The sequence below is a fragment of the Pangasianodon hypophthalmus genome, chromosome 30, assembly GCF_027358585.1.
Source record: "Pangasianodon hypophthalmus isolate fPanHyp1 chromosome 30, fPanHyp1.pri, whole genome shotgun sequence".
Taxonomy (NCBI): domain Eukaryota; kingdom Metazoa; phylum Chordata; class Actinopteri; order Siluriformes; family Pangasiidae; genus Pangasianodon; species Pangasianodon hypophthalmus.
Genome location: NC_069739.1, coordinates 5,884,377 through 5,904,367, shown reverse-complemented (window position 1 = coordinate 5,904,367; position 19,991 = coordinate 5,884,377). Strand labels below are relative to the sequence as shown.

The following is a 19,991-nucleotide window of genomic DNA, read 5'->3' as shown; positions in this document are numbered from 1 at the left end:
CCTGTACAGGGTTTTAATACTCATGCCGTGTTTGGACATACTGAGTGCCAGCGTCCATGGATAGCCTGTGGTTCTGGGTTATAACGTCTGGGAATATGGCTTCACTGCATAAAGACTGTTGTGGCCAAATCGGTCAAGAATTATGGTATCTTGCTTGAGAGATATAATCTGAGCAGGTATGTATTACTGTTATAATTGTGTGTGTGCGTGCGTGTGTGTGTGTGTGTGTGTGTGTGTGTAGGTACTCCCAGCCTCTGCATGAGGAGATTGCCCTGCACAAGCACCTGAAACATAAAAACATTGTGCAGTATTTGGGCTCCATCAGTGAAGACGGCTTCATCAAGATTTTTATGGAGCAGGTACCAGGAGGTGAGACAGAAGCATATCCATGGAGACTCAGTGTATCCCAGCATGTCTTTAGTGGTAACAAAAAAAAAAACAAAAAAACAAAAGTAGAAATGGCTGTAATAACGTTAGAAATAAAAACAGAGGTACTTTACGTGTAGGGATCAGTACAGTTCTACTTTTGATAGAAATTAGTTTAGATTTTTAGATTATTTGCAGTTTTCATTCAAAATGAAGAGTTTTTATTTGGTTGTATTGGTTTATGTTTGTATTTTTAATGCATGGATGGTTGGATGGATAGATACACTATATTACCAAAAGTATTCGGTCACCTGCCTTGACTCACATATGAACTTAAGTGCCATCCCATTCCTAACCCATAGGGTTCAATATGATGTCGGTCCACCTTTTGCAGCTATTACAGCTTCAACTCTTCTGGGAAGGCTGTCCACAAGGTTGAGGAGTGTGTTTATAGGAATTTTTGACCATTCTTCCAAAAGCGCATTGGTGAGGTCACACACTGATGTTGGTCGAGAAGGCCTGGCTCTCAGTCTCCGCTCTAATTCATCCCAAAGGTGTTCTATCGGGTTCAGGTCAGGACTCTGTGCAGGCCAGTCAAGTTCATCCACACCAGACTCTGTCATCCATGTCTTTATAGGCCTTGCTTTGTGCACTGGTGCACAGTCATGTTGGAAGAGGAAGGGGCCCGCTCCAAACTGTTCCCACAAGGTTGGGAGCATGGAATTGTCCAAAATGTTTTGGTATCCTGAAGCATTCAAAGTTCCTTTCACTGGAACTAAGGTGCCAAGCCCAACTCCTGAAATACAACCCCACACCATAATTCCTCCTCCACCAAATTTCACACTCGGCACAATGCAGTCCGAAATGTACCATTCTCCTGGCAACCTCCAAACCCAGACTCGTCCATCAGATTGCCAGATGGAAAAGCGTGATTCATCACTCCAGAGAACGCGTCTCCACTGCTCTAGAGTCCAGTGGCGGCGTGCTTTACACCACTGCATCCGACGCTTTGCATTGCACTTGGTGATGTGTGGCTTGGATGCAGCTGCTCGGCCATGGAAACCCATTCCATGAAGCTCTCTGCGTACTGTACTTGGGCTAATCTGAAGGTCACATGAAGTTTGGAGTTCTGTAGCAATTGACTGTGAAGAAAGTCGACGACCTCTTTGCACTATGCGCTTCAGCATATGCTGACCCCTCTCCGTCAGTTTACGTGGCCTACCACTTCGTGGCTGAGTTGCTGTTGTTCCCAAACTCTTCCTTTTTGTTATGATAAAGCTGACAGTTGACTGTGGAATATTTAGGAGCGAGGAAATTTCACGACTGGATTTGTTGCACAGGTGGCATCCTATGACAGTTCCATGCTGGAATTCACTGAGCTCCTGAGAGCGGCCCATTCTTTCACAAATGTTGGTAAAAACAGTCTGCATGCCTAAGTGCTTGATTTTATACACCTGTGGCCAGGCCAAGTGATTAGGACACCTGATTCTGATCATTTGGATGGGTGACCGAATACTTTTGGTAATATAGTGTAGATATTTTAATAGACATTTTATTAAAATTTTTGGATGACTAGTGTTCAAGTTTGCATTCAAATTGGTGGAATTTCTCACTTGATTTTGGCAACACACCATATCAATAGAACCCAGACAGTTTTTGTTTGAGTAAGAGAGTTAAAAATAAGACCATTTTCTATGAAAGAGAATTCAACAATATTCCACATAATGTAATACACCACACTCGTTCTTTTCCTGCCAGCCACAATTTTCCACACTAAACTAGAAGTGATTTTAATTTTAGTATGTATAGTTTCACTTTCCAAAAATGTTTTATTATAGTTTTCGTTTCTGTTAACTGTAACTGTGGTGTGTATTGTTGTTCACAGGCAGTCTCTCAGCACTGCTGCGATCCAAATGGGGTCCACTGAAGAACAACGAGCCAACCATCGGCTTCTACACCAAACAGATCCTGGAGGGGCTCAAATACTTGCATGATAACCAGATCGCCCACCGAGACATCAAGGTACCAACCTTCATGTCAAAATCTATTTAAAAAACAACAATATAAATTAGTTTCACCTTCATCAGTAGAAAATATTATGGAACTATTAATTCTGCTATTGTCAGGACAAAATGTAATAACATTAATATCCTAATTCCTGTAGTATGAATGTTAAATGTTAATTCATTTTGTTTAAAGATCTTATTTTTTTCATTAAATATTGCCCTTCAGAAGCTACATAAGATATAAGATAGTTACATGTTTCTCAGGAGACGGAATAATAACAATTTACACCGATCATCCTGTTCAAAAGTTTACATCCCCCTGTAATATATAATGTAGCCTTCTTGAGCATCAGTGAATGTTTGCACCTTTTATAATAGTTGTATAGGAGAACCTCAGTTGTTCTAAGTGTGAAAAGATGGAGCTCAGCATCATATAGCCGTGTTGGAAAGGGGTTAAATGTGCAGAAGTTGCGGGAAAAGCAAAAAATGTGCAGAATATTTTTCTGAAGAACAGTGGGCAATTTAAATGCTCATGAAAAACAAGGGACTCATGAGCAACTATGACAAAACATAAAAACAGTCATTGATCATCCAGGTAACAACACACTGTATTAAGAATCAAGCATATGTAAACTTTTGAACTGGTTCATTTGTGTACATTCAGTTATTATTGTGTATTGTGGACTATTTGTATACATCGGTTACGTAAAATGCAATTTTTATGATCCCTCTTATTTTTTTTTTTAATTATTAACTTTTTGCTGATTCTGCAAGGCGTATGTAAACTTACAGTTAGGTCCAGAAGTGTTTGGAAAATGACACAGTTTTTGTGATTTTGCCTTTATACACCACCACAGTGGATTTGAAATAAAACAATCAAGATGTGATCGAAGTGTAGATTTTCAGCTTTATTTTAAGAGGTTCCCCAAAAATATGGCATTTACCTTTTAGGAATTACAGCCATTTTCAGCAAAGTACCTCCATTTTCAGGGGTTCAGAGGTATTTGGACAAAGTGACATAATTGTAAATATAACCATAATTTTAATACTTGGATGAAAATCCTTTGCAGTCAATGACTGCCTGAAGTCTGGAGCGCATGTTCTCAAAACTCAAATTTCCTCTTTGGAGATGCTTTGCCAGGCCTTCACTGCAACCACCTTCAGTTGCTGGTTGTTTGTGGGTCTTTCTGCCTTCAGTCTTGTCTTCAGTAAGTGAAAAGCAGTTCTATTGGGTTGACATCCGGTGACTGATTTGGCCATTGAAGAATATTCCATTTCTTTGCCTTCAAAAAGTCTTGAGTTGCTTTCGCAGTATGTTTAGGGTCATTATCCACCTGCGCTGTGAAGCGGCGTCCTATCAGTTTTGTAGCATTTGGCTGAATGTGAGCAGAGAGTATAGCCCTATACACCTCAGAATTCATCTTGCTACTTCTGTCAGCAGTCACATCATCAATAAACACCAGTGAGCCCGTTCCATTGGCAGCCATACATGCCTAATGATGGCCTCCTTCACTTGCATTGAGATCTCCTTGGACTTCATATTGGTAGCTCCAGTCGAACAGCTGCCAAATGCCCAAGTTGTCCAAGTACTTCCGGACCTAACTGTATGACCCCAACTGTATTAAGGTTCTCATGCAAATATGTTATTGTTTCTATACTAACTTACACGGGGACTTGTATGGTGGGCGCTCCACATAATCTAACTTGTTTCACAAATTGCTGTGGTATAAAGGGAATAAAACACTTTAGGATGTGCTGTTATTGGAAAACGTTTAGCTGTGGGCTGGTAAGAGTAACTCTGCAGCATCACACCACCCCGTCGTTGATTATTTTCCTATAACTGCATGCTCCAAATGTTTTATTTCTTACCTATTTAAACAATTACATCTGAATTAATAGTGTTTTCTTAAGTCATAAATAGGTTAATGCATGTGTTCATTATTTAGTTAACATTTACACAAACAAATGAATACCAAGGTTGTTTACTTGTTTATTACCCATGGTGTAGTAACACAGAGGTTCATGGGTTATTAACGTTATCTAACGCTGTAAGTAATGAGTAATGGTTTTAAGTCAGATCAAGGTTTAGGAATGCACATAAAGTTTCATTTGGCTTTGTTATAAAAATCTACAGTGGGTCACTTTGCCACATTTAACAAGGTTATCCAGAGCAGGGGAATTTCCTAGAATGTTTGCATGTTTATCAGTTACATGAAACTAATGACAGTTCTCTCTTCAACCTTGTTTCTCTATTTATATCTAAGCCTGGAACAATAAAAATACATTACATCATAACCATCATTTCTTAGTTGTATTCCTTGTTGATAAGCCTTTCTTTGTCTTGTTGTGAGAGGGGAATTTTCTCGAATGTGTGGGTTGTTAGCATTATGGAGTGACATCATTACATCATACACGCCTCATTTCTTTACTTAAGTCTGTGTGAAGGGTCACGTCAGGAAATGTTAATCTGTTTTTGCTTTTGCCCTGTCTTTATGGACTTGTGCTGCTGTGTGGCCACTAGAAAATCTCTTTGCGTGCACAAATACAGTGTTCTTGTGGTTTTACTTGGACCAGTGCCACAGTTTCCGAGGAATAGTGCTGATAGCAACACAAAGACATGTTCTTATCTTTTAACAGGGTAACTAAGAAGATATTTGAAGTTTTTCAAGATCAAATCAGCTTTGCCATGTTTAAAATTCCTGCTCTGTTGACTGTATAGCCATCACTTTGGCTTGTACAAATTGTCAAATATATTAAATTAAGCATTATTACAGTGTAAATAGCCACATAAAACCTATGTTTTGGGATCTTCCTGATAGCAGGTGTGTGTGCACAAGTGGGAGTTCAATCTTTTAGTTTGAAATGGCCTAAACTAATCAGAAACACACATCTTTACTACCTTTTCGGTACTATTTAAAATTTATAAATGACTCAGTTTTGGCCTCTTGCACATTTTTATGATGATTCATCTCATATATATGTTTCCTTCCTACACAGGGAGATAACGTCCTGATAAACACCTACAGTGGAGTTCTGAAGATCTCTGATTTTGGCACGTCAAAGCGTCTGGCTGGCATCAACCCCTGTACCGAGACCTTCACTGGTATCCAACATGTTTTCTATAATAAAATTGCAGTACTCTAGTGTTTCCTACTACTGAGTATCAACTATACATTCTCTAGTACTTTTAGTAGTTTATTCTGAGCGCCTTCAAATGATTATTTAACAATTTTAGGAAGTTTTGCAGTTTATTGTCATGTCCGAAAATTCTGAAAGACCAACTAACTTATTTTGTATTGTGAAAAACAAATACATTTCTGTTAAGGTATGTTTCTCGGTCTTGATCCCACGATTCTTCTCTAATCTGTCGGCTCCTGTGACCCCAGCTCCAGGTTGATATTTAATCAAGTCACTGCTTGATTGAGAGAATTAACCATTCTTGACTAAATGGAGTGTTGAAATCTCAGAAGGAGTTGATTCATTTTCTATAACAGCAGCTCTGACAGTAGTTTCGTCTGCAAGGCAAAAATCACAGGTTTATACTGTATATTACAGTTCTTATGCTAGACTTTTTATGGCAGATGCACCACATAATCTAAATCTAATAATAAACAGATTGTGCTGTTACTATCTAAATATCAATATGCTGAATCTTTCTGGAAGGAGACATTTATTTATGAAAGTCTTTAGGATGGAAAACGTTGCTCTTTCTGGTTTCTTGGTAACAAGACAAGCTTTTTTTTGTTGTTTGTTTAACAAACTTCACATGAGAAAAAAAGACTCTTTTCAAACAGAGCAAAGCTTTTAGTAGCTGTTATAATATAAGTGATAACAGGAACTTTTGGGGTCATTCCATGACATTTAATCATAACTGTAACTACAAATAGTGCAAGAAGTCATTCTTTATTAAATAAAAAATTGTTAAAAAAAAAAAGAAAAGAAAAGGCGAAAAAAAAAATCTGTAAAATAATTAAAAATCATTGGCTCTTATACCAATTGCCAATTCCAAAAGAGGAATAAAACATTTCAGGATATAGGAAAATAATAAACTTTGGGATTTTAACATTAACATTGATTATTTTCCTATAACAAAACCCGCCCAGGTGTTTAGTTCCTTTCTTAATATAATATAATTAAAAAAACTACAATTGTTACTCTTTGTGTTGAGAGTTTACATGTGGAACGACATAAATGGCATCAGAATCATTTTAAATTTTGAATAAATCTTTAAGCAGGATATTCAGTTCATCTAGAAATAGTAGTGGACCCTATTGTCTACACAATTAAGTGCAAATGTTTGCATACCTTTAGGGCAAAATGGAGAAAACAAAAAATTTATTTAATGTTAGGTTTCACAGATATTCCTTTATTATCAGTAAGTAACAAAACATGCCAGAGGTATTCAGAGTAGATAAGCAAAATGTTTTTTTTTTAAATATGATATAAGTGTTCTCTAATAATGTCTTATTATCACACTATTAGTCTCTTCTCTTGAATTCAACTTCATCAGAGTCTAGCTGACTTCCTATAAAGTCCTGACTTGTGTACTTTTTGGCCTGGGAAACTAATGAGTGCTTTTACAAATAAATAATTACACGGAAGAGTACATTTAGTTCTTTAAACAAATGTTTTTGGTCGTTCTCCATCTCTTTAGCCTTTGAGGCACTCCCAATCTGGACTGAGCTGCTCTTTAGAGAACATTTGGCCCCCTGAGGTTTTTCTGAGAGAATTAAAGGCAGTGTGTTTGTCCCATGCCTGTATCTGCCTAGAGACCTTCTCAACTTTCACACACATTAAAGAAAGATATCTCATTGCATTAGTGAAATTAATAAGTTTATCACACATTAGAACTGAGGTCTGTTGGAACTTCCTGTTGTTTACATGCAGGTTTTAGAAATGCTAGTTAAGAGTAACAGTAAAACATTCTATAAAATCACAAGAGAAGATCTAGTTTTATAGGACATCCAGTGCTAAGTGACGAACAGAACATGACACTGTGTGTTGTTTATGGTGTGTTTTTATTTGCAGGAACGTTACAGTACATGGCTCCTGAGATCATAGACAAAGGCCCTCGTGGTTATGGGAAGCCAGCGGATATCTGGTCATTGGGCTGTACCATTATAGAGATGGCCACAGGGAAACCACCTTTTTATGAGCTGGGAGAACCACAGGCGGCCATGTTTAAGGTCTGAGAACTTCCCATAATTCATTTTACAAGCTTTTGCAGAGACTTGGCCTGTGTCCCAAATGCAAGAGGTCATGGCTACTTGGTTTTTAAGTCATTTAAAGTTTAGTTTAGGAAGCCCTTAGAATAAGTTATATCTGTGATTTTTTTTTTATGTATATATTTTGTTCATTTATGGTATCAGTTAAGCCCTATTTCTTTGTAGGCAAAAAAAAAAAAAAAAATGGCACCATCCTCCAGCCTGTGTAAACAGGCAGCCGGTTTATGGCCATAGTGACCAACGTTATCAACACATTAAACATTAACAAAGACAATCATAAAATTAGCATCAAATAATTACAGTAATGTGTGAATACAATGGTTCAATAAAACGAGACACTCATTAACGTAAATGAGGATGAAGTGCATGTACAGTATATGGGAAAAAAAATACACAGGCTTATGTACAGTCAGGTGCAAATGTTTGCATACCAACCGGGCAAAGTAGTGTTAAGCTATTAATTACTGAAATTTTTTTATTTTTAAATATTTCTGTAAAAATGTATAAATTTATGAAACAAGCAGAAACACCCCATCGATGAGAGAGGTCAGAGGAGAATTACCAGACTCGTTCTAGCTGGCAGGAAAGCTACAGTAACTCAAATGACCACTTTTTACAGTCGTGGTGAACTAAAAAGCATCTCAAAATGCACAACACATTGAATCTTGAGGTGGATCTGGAAATTTGAACATTTGAAAAATGTCGCCTGATCTTTTTTCCAGTCTTCAGCTGTTCAGTTTCGGGGAGTCTCTGCCCACTGTAGCCTCAGATTCCTGTTCTTGGCTGACAGGAGTGGAACCCGATATGTTGTTGTAGCTCATCCACCTCAATGTGCAAGGCTGTATTTGAGTTACCATAGCCATGGTCATATCACTAAGATCACGTTTTCGCCCATTCTGATCTATAATGTGAACATTATCTGAAGCTCTTGACCTGTATCTGCATGATTTTATGCATTGTGCTGCTGTCACATGATTGGCTGATTGGTTAATTGCATGAAAGAGTAGGTGTGCAGGTGTTTCTAATAAGTCACTCGGAGAGTGTATATCGATGTCCATGTGCGGTCAACTGGACCTAATCTATGTTATATAAAAGAGATCCCTCTAGAAACACTAGCATTTTATTGAAGAGTTTCTATTAGAAGTCATCTGACAAATAACAGTTGTAATTAAAAACATGTACTGAAATACACTTGTTAAAATAGATTTTTATGCTCCTTAATTTTCCTCGCAAAATACATGCCTTTGAATAGTAGGTTAAGAAATGTCAGTTTCTATTAACAACATAACTAAGGTAATATAACCTCTAAGCTAGAAAGCTCAGATGTTAATACCTAGCCAAATCAAGGATATTAGCTAACCGTTCAGTAAGTTGTGGTACGGAAGTTAGCTAGATAAACATGCCAAGGGCCTCACAAGGATGTTGTGAAATTGGTACCTTAACAAGCAATGGTTGGAATTTGGGATCAGATAGTGCACATCAGCACATGAAACACAACTTGCGTGTTTTCTCCTGTTTAGCAGACTGCAGTCTTTAGGTACGCTATAAATAGTCTCTTTCATTTGGATGTTCAATTCTTTGAATGAACTTTCTACGTTTGATGTAGTAATCTGCAAGAAAACACCAAAACAACTCAGCATGTTGTCTTCTAAATCATCAGATTTAATAGGTATAAAAAGAAGATAACAAAAGATTGTTTGACCTTCTTTGAAGCTCACTGTCAGTGATATAACTGAAACTACTGAAAGGACACCAGTGGAGTTCCTGAGAACATGGAAAAGGTTTCCATGGAACTTTCCATGGAAATTTTTACAGACAGGAATCCTGAGAATTTAAATAAACATTTTCATGGCATGAACACAGACAGCTTATCCTCTAGTCAAAGCCCAGTACTGGAATGTTATTGATTCTGGTCTATTTCTTAGACTCAGCTCTACATTCCTCAGCCATGTAGGGAATGTCAGTATTCCCGAAAAAGGGATTGCCCATAATCCCATGCTGTCCATGAGAGAATGCAACTGTAGAGGCCGCCAGCACTGACATTTTCTAAAGGTTTTGCTGATTTGTGCAAGATGACATTAAGGCCTTCATAAAATAGGGGTTTTATTAAGCCATGAAGCGCCTCTTTGTTTATTAATTAGATAATGTGTTCTTATTCCTTTTAAGTGAGCTGCTCTGTGTGTGTGTGTGTGTGTGTATGTGTGTATGTAGGTGGGAATGTTTAAGATCCATCCCGAAATTCCAGACACCATGTCGGCTGAGGCCAAGGCGTTCATTTTGCGCTGTTTCGAGCCAGACCCGGACCGGCGCGCTACAGCCAACGAGCTGCTCATGCACGAGTTCCTCACCGTCACGTCTCGCAAGAAAAAAGCCAAGGGGAACAACTTCACAGGTGTGTTTCTTTTTTGAGTAGTGCGCATATGCACAAGTTGTGTTTTATTGTATAGATTGCTATTTTACAGTGTAGGTTAAGGTCTGTGTGGTTTGTGATCGTCATCTCTCATTGTACAGTGTGAAATGTTTGCACAATGTACAATGAACAAAATTACTTAAACATTCTCTCACAAATCCTGTCAGGCTAGCTTATGTTAGCTATGTGGCTAGCAATAGCAGTGAAGATTGTGAACAAAATTACTTAAACTTTCTCTCAGAAAGCCTGTCAGATTAGCTTATGTTAGCTATGTGGCTAGCAATAGCAGTGAAGATTGTGAAGCTTTTGGAAAATTACTTAAACGTTCTCTCAAAAAACCTGTTAGTTTAGCTTATGTTAGCAATATGGCTAGTATTAGTAGTGAATTTTGTGAAGAAAATTACAGATGTCTATTTTACAGATTAGGTTAAGGTCTGTGTGGCTTGTGATCACCATCTGTTTGTACAATGTTTGTACAATGTACAATGAACAAAATTACTCAAACATTCTCTCAGAAAACCTGTTAGGTTAGCGTATGTTAGCTATCAGGATAGCATTAGCAGTGAATATTGTGAACAAAAATTATTAACATTTCCTCAGAAATCCTGGCAGGGTCATGTGGCTAGCAGGGTCATGTGGCTATGTGGCTAGCATTAGCAGTGCAGATTGAGAACATTTTTAAAAATTGCTTTAAGAGTGTAAACATTTATACATTGTAAATAGAGACACAGTGCAGATACATGCGTATCTATGAATGCTAATGACTTCCTCTTTCCACAAAGATACATCCACATTCTCGTCTATGGTTTCACCAAAGCACTTTTAGCTGCTTCCTTTAAAAGTGCTATACTAATAACATTAAGTTACATCATGTTAAAAGATTAACTCTAAGGATTTTTAATGTATTTTCTTATTCTCTTTTTCTAGCTTTGACCCCAGCAACTGGTGAGTCTGCTAATCCCTTTAGACTTTGCTAAGTACTAAGGAAATTAATGAGCTTCATTGAAATTGAGAAAGAGTACATGACATAGCACAGTCACGTAACTGGAGCTTAATCCCTGCTATGTCTTGCCAGAATATGTGCGCAGTATCTCACTTCCTGTTCCGGTGGTGGTTGAGGACACAAGCAGCAGCAGTGAATATGGCTCCGTCTCTCCAGACAACGACCTGAGCGCCAACCCCTTCGTCTTCAAGCCCAGCATCAAGTGCCTTAGTGAGAGAGAGGTCAAAGGGCATCGCTCGCTCTTTCTCAGGTAACTAGACCGTGGAGTAGAAACAGTAGAAAGAGACAACCTGGGGCCATTGAGTTGAAATGTAAAGTAGTAACACCATCATTGGGTTCATGAGTGTGTAGACTGAGAGTGTGTGTTCTTCAGCATCCCAGTGGAGCAGTTTGAGGACCATAGCGCCCCCCCGTCTCCGGAGGAGAAGGACCCTGGCTTCTTTATGCTGAGAAAGGACAGTGAGCGCAGGGCCACGCTGCACCGCATCCTCACTGAGGACAGAGACAAAATAGTCACCAACCTGCAGGAAGTGCTCACGCAGGTGAGCATACACACACAATGCATACGGAGTGACTTTAATACTTATGTAAGACACTGGATATGCGTAAGATGAAAATTAAAAACAAACTTGACGAGTTGACATTCTCTCTGCAGGGTGCGGAGGAAACCAAGCTAAAGCACGAGCACATTTCCACTCTGGTGGCCAGCCTGGGGGATTTTGTACGGATGGCTGACCGAAAGATCATTGCCAACACGCTGTCACAGCTCAAACTGGAGCTGGACTTCGACAGCGTTGCTATCAGCCAGCTACAGGTGGTGCTGTTCAGCTTCCAGGACGCGGTGAGTCTCTGTTCAGCTTCATCACTTGGGGAGAGAATGAACCGCAGATCGGTTTCGTGTCCAGACTTTCTAGCTTTTTTTAAATGAGAAAAAACCTTACATTACATTGGCCAGCAACTTTCTGTCGAAGGTGCAACATGATGTGCCTAATACATATATATATATTTTTCTATATATATTTTATATCTTTATATCTTTACAGCTTCTCTATCTTTTATAATCAGATTGTATATAATTACTATTATAAGTAATATGTCTCCTATCCTTTGCTGCTGTAACAGTGCAAATTTCCCCACTGGGGGACAAATAAAGGATTATCTTATCTTATCTTACATTAAAAACTTAGGAATAGTGGATAAGGATAGTAAACTTGTTTGTTTCCCCTAGTCTGCATTTAACACTTAATGTACTTAAATGGCTAACTAGATCGCCATACGTTTTATTATGTTATGTTAGCATAGTCAGGTTTCCAGGCAGCCAAAACATGGCACTGGGCAGCACATTTTCTACTTGCAGGAGTTTTTACTTGCTAGCTAATTATGATTATAATTTAACAACTCCTGCACTGCCATAGGCAACATTCCCAAAATATCCCATTTTTTCCAGGTATTAATTTTAACAATGTTTATGTACATAGATTATCCGAAAGTATAAATAAGAGCTAGAGGGAATGTGGGAAGTACCAGTTATTTATAACACTTGGATACAAAATGTAGCATGTTTGCCTCGCACTTCCGGGGTTGGGGGTTCGATTCCCGCCTCCGCTCTGTGTGCATGGAGTTTGCATGTTCTCCCCCGTGCTTTGGGGGTTTCCTCTGGGTACTCCGGTTTCCTCCCCCAGTCCAAAGACATGCTTTGTAGGCTGATTGGCATTTCCATGAATGTGTGTGTGTGTGAGTGGATAGGCTCCAGGCTCCTCCATGACCCTGTGTAGTGTGTGTGTGTGTGTGTGTGTGTGTGTATATATATATATATATATATATATATATATATATATATATATATATATAAAAAATGTTCCACCTTATGCAAGCTACTGAGAAGAAAAGAAAGCAAAATAATTTCAGCAGAAATGAAAAAAAGGTCTTCAGCCTACACACTCGCTTCATGATATCTAAGATTTGCTTCATAGGCATTATGAAAGAATGTTGTTATTATTATTATTATTATTATTACTGCAGTGATGATAAATGGTTAAGGCCCCTGCAAGGGCTTTTTTTGAAAATCCTGAGTAAAGGCTGAGAGAGGTAAGGATATGCCACTCTGATAACTCAGAGATAAGTACCTCCTTTCACAAAGATTACGCAACATCCCTTAAAGACTTTTACCATGATGCCACCTACTGGCCATAAGACTGTATCATACTGTAGTATTTATGAATTTCCTTCATTGAACAAGCCTAAGGATTATTTGAAGATGACTATAGATTTTTTCTTTGCAGTGCTAATGTAAGATCAACTATCTGATGCTAAACATTCACTTTATGTGTCTACTAATATATGATTATAGAGATATGGGCTGTTTAAAAGTGAAGAGAACGTAGAGATGTTTCTTTTGAAATTTAGTAAGTAATTTAGTAAGTAAGTACGTATACTACGTATCATAACGTGATCATGTGACCCCACTGGCCCTAAATAGTAACCATGGAATACACAAAGTCAGCGTGCACAAAAAAAGCAAACAGTTTATTAGATATTGGGACAGACTGATCTGCAGACTGGAGCTGGGGTTGCTCTGGCCACAATCTGCTGAATTTAACAGTCTATATTAAACAGACTGACTGCTGAAGTTTAACACCTTCTCCTCAATTTATAGAAATGAAAAAGTAGCAACCATCTTTTGCATAGAACAACATGCGGAACAACACAGGATGTTAGTAGTCTAGCTCTACAGTTATATATGATGCTTCAGTGACCTTTGCGTGAACTTTCTGCTCCTTCTGTCCACTCATTCTGACACAGGTTCCCTCAGAGTGTCTATTTTCCCAACACACAAGTGTTTGCGCACCATCTAGTGGCAAGAACACTGACATGAAAGAAAAAAACACACCAAAGATAGAAGATGGCAAATATTCACTCATTTATTTGTGATCTTAAAGGACAGATAAAACTGTATGACAGGTCATAGTTGGATAGTACCTGACCTAGACAGCTGGCTTGTCTAATATTTTGAAGCATTTACATTACAAAATTGCACATTGTGATTATTGTGATTTATACCTCAGCGCTGGTGAATTCTCAAATCTAATCTCAGATCAGTTTTTTTTCTTCATAACACTGAGATAAAATAAAATGAGAAGCTGGTGAAGGAATAGCTCTTATAACCTAAGTGATGAGAGAAACTTGTTTCCCTGGACGTTTTCATGCTTGCATTATGAATTTTCCCATTTATTTATTTTATTCTTGTTATTGTTGTTACTGTTGCATCCCTTAGCATTATTTCTTATTTACAGTGTTATTTCTTTCTTTCTTTATTTCCCTATTTACTTAGCATTATTTCTTATTTACTTATTTACTTCTCATTTATTTCTTATTTACTGTCTGTATATTTAGTCAAAATTTTATTCTTATATATGTACAGCACTTATGTATGGACAACTATTGTTGGTTTAAATGCTTTATAAATAAAACTTACTTACTTACTTACGTTCCACAGCATTAAATGTAACAGTAAATGGATAGAAAGCATGACATGTTCTTTAAATACTAAAAATTGGCAAATAGCTGTGATATAAAAGGAATAAAACATGACAAGGCGTGCTGTTATAACAGCCAGTCGTTACATATCATAATACACATTATCGTTACATGTCTGCTCTGTGTCTCCTTTTCGTATGCATGTGTGTTTGAACTGCACGTGTGTCTGCAGATGAACAAAGTGCTGCGGAATCACAATATCAAACCTCACTGGATGTTTGCTCTGGATAACATCATCCGGAAAGCCGTACAGACCGCCATCACCATCCTGGTGCCAGGTAATGACTGTTTTTCCACTGTGTCATTGACCTAACTGGGTATATATTCTGTAATTTGGAAAAAAAAAATTATATAAATATTAATAGTAAGTGTCCTTTCTCATAGTTCACATTCAGTGAAACTACAGGTTTCAACTAATTGACAAAATCTTTAAAAAAAAAAAAATATACAGTAATAAAAATAATGTATAAAATACAGTAGAAAATATTTGGTGAATTTCATGTGAGATTAGTTGGTCTACATTATGAAGCATGCTGTGGCGCGCATTACGGTGCTTCATGCCAAGTAGTAAGCAAATTGAATCAGTTAGCATATAATTAGTGATAAATGTGATAAATGCTACATTGTTTAATTTAGTAAATGTACACAATATATATTTTAATATCATGAATTTAGCATTTGAGTGTTTCAAGAAGTGAGCCAATGGATATTGGCCTTTATTTTGAATATGATTGGTTAGAATAGAATAAATCAGGGCTTATAATGCAGGTAAGACCCTCTTCAGGGAAGGAGACCACTGGACCATCTGTCCTACTGTCCTACTGACATACATGGAGTTTACAGAGAATGGTGTGGAAAAACAAAAAAAACATCCAGTTCTGTGGGCAGAAATGCCTTTTTGATGAGAGGGATCAGAGGAAACTGTTTCAAGCTGACAGGAAGGCTAGAGTAACTCAAATAACCACTCTTTACAACTGTGGTGAGCAGAAAAGCATCTCAGAATGCACAATATTTTGAACCTTGCCTTGAGGTGGATGGGCTACAACAGCAGAAGACACATTGGGTTTTACTCCTGTCAGCAGGACAGGGGAAGATTTGTATAAAGTCCAGGTCTTTTCCAGTTTTCAGCTACTAGGTTTTGCTGTGCCTGTGCCCACTGTAGCCTCAGAAGTCTTGTTCTTGGCTGAAAGGAGTGGAACCTGATGTGATATCGACCTCGGGGTTCGAAATATTGTGCATTCTGAGATGCTTTGACCATTTGCGTTCAGTTGCAAAATGTGAAAATATATACAGTATATGTTCAAGAAATTTTAATGGAACTGTGAATGGATTAATAGTTTGAGGTTGTCTTATGTAGATAAGTCACAAGAGAGAAAAAATGAGAGTGATTATGAAATTCAATGCCTGAATTTCTTAGCATTGGTGTTTGTTTTTGTGTCTGTCTGGGGTTTTTTTGGGCTCCCAGAGCTCAGGCCACACTTCAGCTTAGCATCCGAAAGTGACCCTGCCGACCACGAAGACGACGATGAGGACGCCATCGCTCATGGAAGCCTCACCAACAAACACAGAAGCCCGACCATTGCCACCCATGATGACACGGTGGCCACGTCTGGAGTGAGCACGCTCAGTTCGACCGTCTCAGAGTCTCAAACTGCGCAGCGCTCCGTCAGCATGGAACTGGGCCGTATGAAGCTTGAGACCAACAGGTGGCGTTATAACACTTTTTAATATGACTTTAACAAATTATTTGTCCGATTCTGTCTTTTTTTTTTTATTTTCTGGTACAAAATCTTTATATAAATATAATGAAGCTAAGGTCAAATTTTATAGTAGTGTTTGGTTATTGATGAAATAAAAGCAGTTAAAAGCAGTTAAAAAGCAGTCTTGTGGTGTTGACATGTGTGTGTGTGTGTGTGTGTGTGTGTGTGTGTGTTTCAGGTTGTTAGAGGAGTTGGTGGAGAGGGAAAGAGAGTATCAGTGTATCCTGCATCAGGTTTTGGAAGAGAGGGAGAAGGAGATTAAACTACTGAAGATTCGCTCTGAACCCATCGGTCAGTCTGTACACACACACACACACACACACACACACACACTTACATTACACCTTACCCATCGGGCCCACTGTTGCAATCATTATTGGTGTTAATGCTGTGTATTAGTTTAGCAGTAATCGATTTTTTTTTATTATATAATTAAGCATTTGTATTTTTTTTGTTGTTGTTGTTGTTGTTGTTGTTGTAGATGTTGCCACTCCCTCGGTGAGTACTCAGGGTACTCAGAGTGACCCTGAGCTGCTTAAATGGCTCAGGCTACATGGAGCTGACGCAGATTCTATAGACAGGGTAACATCTCCCTCCACCTTTATTTTACGAATATTGCTTTTTTTTTTTTTTCCCCTAAAATAAAAAAGTATTTACCGGTGATGCTGAGTTTAGCATTTCTCATACTGTAGATTGTAGCGGAGGACTACACTTTGGACGACATCCTTCATTACGTCACCAGAGACGACCTGAAAAGTCTGAGATTAAAGTGAGTTTTTTTTTATTTCAAAAAAATTTATCAGTGTTTTAATAAATGATATAAATAAATAAATATATATATATAAATAAATAAATGTATAAATGGTTTCGTGAGCCAAACTGAGCTAAAAATTCCTGCCAGATTTACAAAAGTTCTGGCTGATTTTCTTTGTACTCGTGTGTGTGTATATATATATATATATATATATATATATATATGTATATATATATATATATATATATATATATATATATATATATATATATATAGATAAATGCCAACCAGCCGTAAATTACCAAGTGCATTCATGGCACAGTTGACTTAAATTTAGTGACGCCCACAAAACTCCATAAAAGGCAAAGATCACAGAGAGCTGAAAAAAACAAAATGACAACTAAATGTTGAAAGAGTGCCTCCTAAGTGTGGCGTATGCTAAATCTTCAAGTAATGCCACTCAGCCATTGCAGCTCATTAGATAAAAACACACAGTAACTCATCCTCCTTTTATAGAGCACCATTACTTTTGTCTTAATTGAATGGCTAGTCTTATTTGTCTTGATTTATGGATTTATTTTGGATTACTTTCTTTCTAAGTCATTAATATGAAATAACTTTTTTTCAATTTCATCAAATTTTCATAAATGTATGTATGTGTACAATTGAATTGTAAGTGATTAAGTGATGTAAACTTTACAAGGTAATCCATATATAAAATGGCAGTAATCATCGTTAATTATATAATTATGTAATGTAATAATTATTGTAGTTATATATATAATAATATCAAGCGACTATGAATCAATTTTTACATTAGTGAGTCTCCTTATATGTAAATTTAGACAAACTCAGAAGCTCTCATGGGATATGAATGTTTTTTTTTTACTGAACTAACTGGATTTTCATCCGTCAACATTTCAGCTATGATCGGTAGTGTTCTATTATTTATGTCTGTCTAGCGGCTTTAAGTCCTCTCGATTATGTTTTTTTTATGATTCCTAGCAGGAGAGTTATATGACGACTTTGTGCTATGCTTTATGTAGCTTGATTTCATCAATGTTTTCCCAAACCTGCACGTTTCTGATTCTGAAAAAGATCATCTGTCGAAAAAAAGATCATTCATCGCACACGCCAATGAATCCGCCTAGATAAAAATCGTTCTTCTGTCAGCTACATCACACCACCAGTATGTTTAAAACTCTTGTTTTGTGAAAGTCAGCCAAGCAACTATAAATAAAAAAAGCCCAGGCGTGACATAACATCTGCTTTTCCTGGGTGCCTGGACTACTGTTATGTAAACCCTTGCTATAATATTGTGTAGTGTTGTTTCATGTGGACTTAATTTGTTCCTGTGCTCTCTCTCTCTCTCTCTCTCTCTCTCTCTCACACACACACACACACACGCACACACACACACACACAGGGGTGGAATCCTGTGTAAGCTATGGAAAGCTATTACGGAATACCGAGAGAAACCTGGATGAGATGGCGGCTTGCTACCTGCTCTACTTTATTCTGGTGTGTTTACAGACCAAAACCCTGAGAACCTGCTCCAGAAACCAAACAGATGCTTCAAGATACGGCATGGCACAAGCTCTGGCCTGAACCGTAGGATAAATTTGGTCAACATGGACATTCTACTCGGCCCTTTATGCAATATCCAATTTGACAGTGACTTGAGTTTTAATACCCAGTCATTTTTTGGTGCGGATATCATGGGATAGATTTGATCATGATCATGGGATAGATTTGCTCACAGCAGCCATGATATTAACTTTTATACTGATGCAAGTTTTAAAATCAGCTTGTACCAGAACATTTTGGGGGTCTGTTCTGTTCACATGTACAGTGTGTTACCTTCTGTCACTATTTAAAAACCCATTAGAAGGCTGTGGAAGAGGAAGGAAGGAAGGAAGAGTGTGTACACTGGTGAGGCTAGTACACAGGTTGACGTTCTTCATACAGGAAGAATATGATTTGTTTCTTTGCTTGTTCATGTTTACAAAAAGAAACTGAGACTGATTATTGTCCTGAAAGACAGGCAGAATTCTTCATTTAGAATTTCCAGAGTTACCTTAAGATATCTTGCGCTTGTATTTTAAACATGTAACTAGGGTTTCAATCTTAACACTATATTTTTACTATTATTATTATTGTCTACTGAGACTTTCCGCTTTTTTGTTTTGTTTTTACTTTCCGTTATATATTGCGTAGTGTAAACGCTTGTTTTTGACCTGCTTGTTTGAGCTTTTGTACTGAGTCCTGTATTTTGGCACAACAAAATGTGTTGCATATTTGAGTCAATTGCCATAAATCTATACCATTTTCATAATGCATAATCCTTACAATTCTTTAAAATTGTACTGTATTAAAATAGATGTGACCATGGAACAAAGTTTGAAGATGTTTTAAAAGCCAGATTTCTGTAACAAGTGAAGTGCAGGATTTTTTTTGGGTCATAACTTATATTTCTTAATACATACCTCCAACCAATCTACATTCTATAAGATTCATGACTTTATAAATCATTAGCACAGTCATAATACTTAGCTTTAATATATTGATCATTTTCAGTGAACACAGCTTTTTTCTGTATTTGATATTTGGTATTTAATATCATTTTTGTTTATTTAATCATAATTAAATAATGAGATTATTTGTGTAATGTTATATGACAATCCTAAGAATTAACTGTGAAATTAAAGTGGGACCTGAAAATCATTTGAGAGTTTGTTTGGGAGTATGTTTTTTTTTTAGTATTATTATTGTAATAATGCAAGCTAAAACTATTGGAGGAAAAAAATACAGTCAGATCCATAAATATTTCGATATTGACAAAATTATTGTTATTTTAGCTGTCTACTACAGTGTATTGGAGCTGAAATAAATAAACATTTCTGAAACAACAGCCTATGGACAGATCAACT

General features: G+C 37.3%; 1 protein-coding gene across 1 annotated transcript in view; it reads left to right on the top strand.

Annotated features, from left to right (window-relative positions):
* Positions 1–19,785, top strand: part of map3k5 (mitogen-activated protein kinase kinase kinase 5) — a 72,937-nt gene extending 53,152 nt beyond the window's left edge. The window contains exons 16-30 of the mRNA XM_026917806.3: positions 242–369; positions 2,252–2,388; positions 5,370–5,475; positions 7,401–7,558; positions 9,809–9,989; positions 10,935–10,952; positions 11,083–11,260; positions 11,384–11,552; positions 11,666–11,851; positions 14,720–14,825; positions 16,013–16,253; positions 16,486–16,598; positions 16,789–16,889; positions 17,000–17,076; positions 18,488–19,785. Of these exons, the coding sequence (XP_026773607.3) occupies positions 242–369; positions 2,252–2,388; positions 5,370–5,475; positions 7,401–7,558; positions 9,809–9,989; positions 10,935–10,952; positions 11,083–11,260; positions 11,384–11,552; positions 11,666–11,851; positions 14,720–14,825; positions 16,013–16,253; positions 16,486–16,598; positions 16,789–16,889; positions 17,000–17,076; positions 18,488–18,548 (1,960 nt within the window). The 3' untranslated portion in view covers positions 18,549–19,785. The remainder of the gene's footprint in view (positions 1–241; positions 370–2,251; positions 2,389–5,369; positions 5,476–7,400; positions 7,559–9,808; positions 9,990–10,934; positions 10,953–11,082; positions 11,261–11,383; positions 11,553–11,665; positions 11,852–14,719; positions 14,826–16,012; positions 16,254–16,485; positions 16,599–16,788; positions 16,890–16,999; positions 17,077–18,487) is intronic.
* The last annotated feature ends 206 nt before the right edge of the window (positions 19,786–19,991 follow it).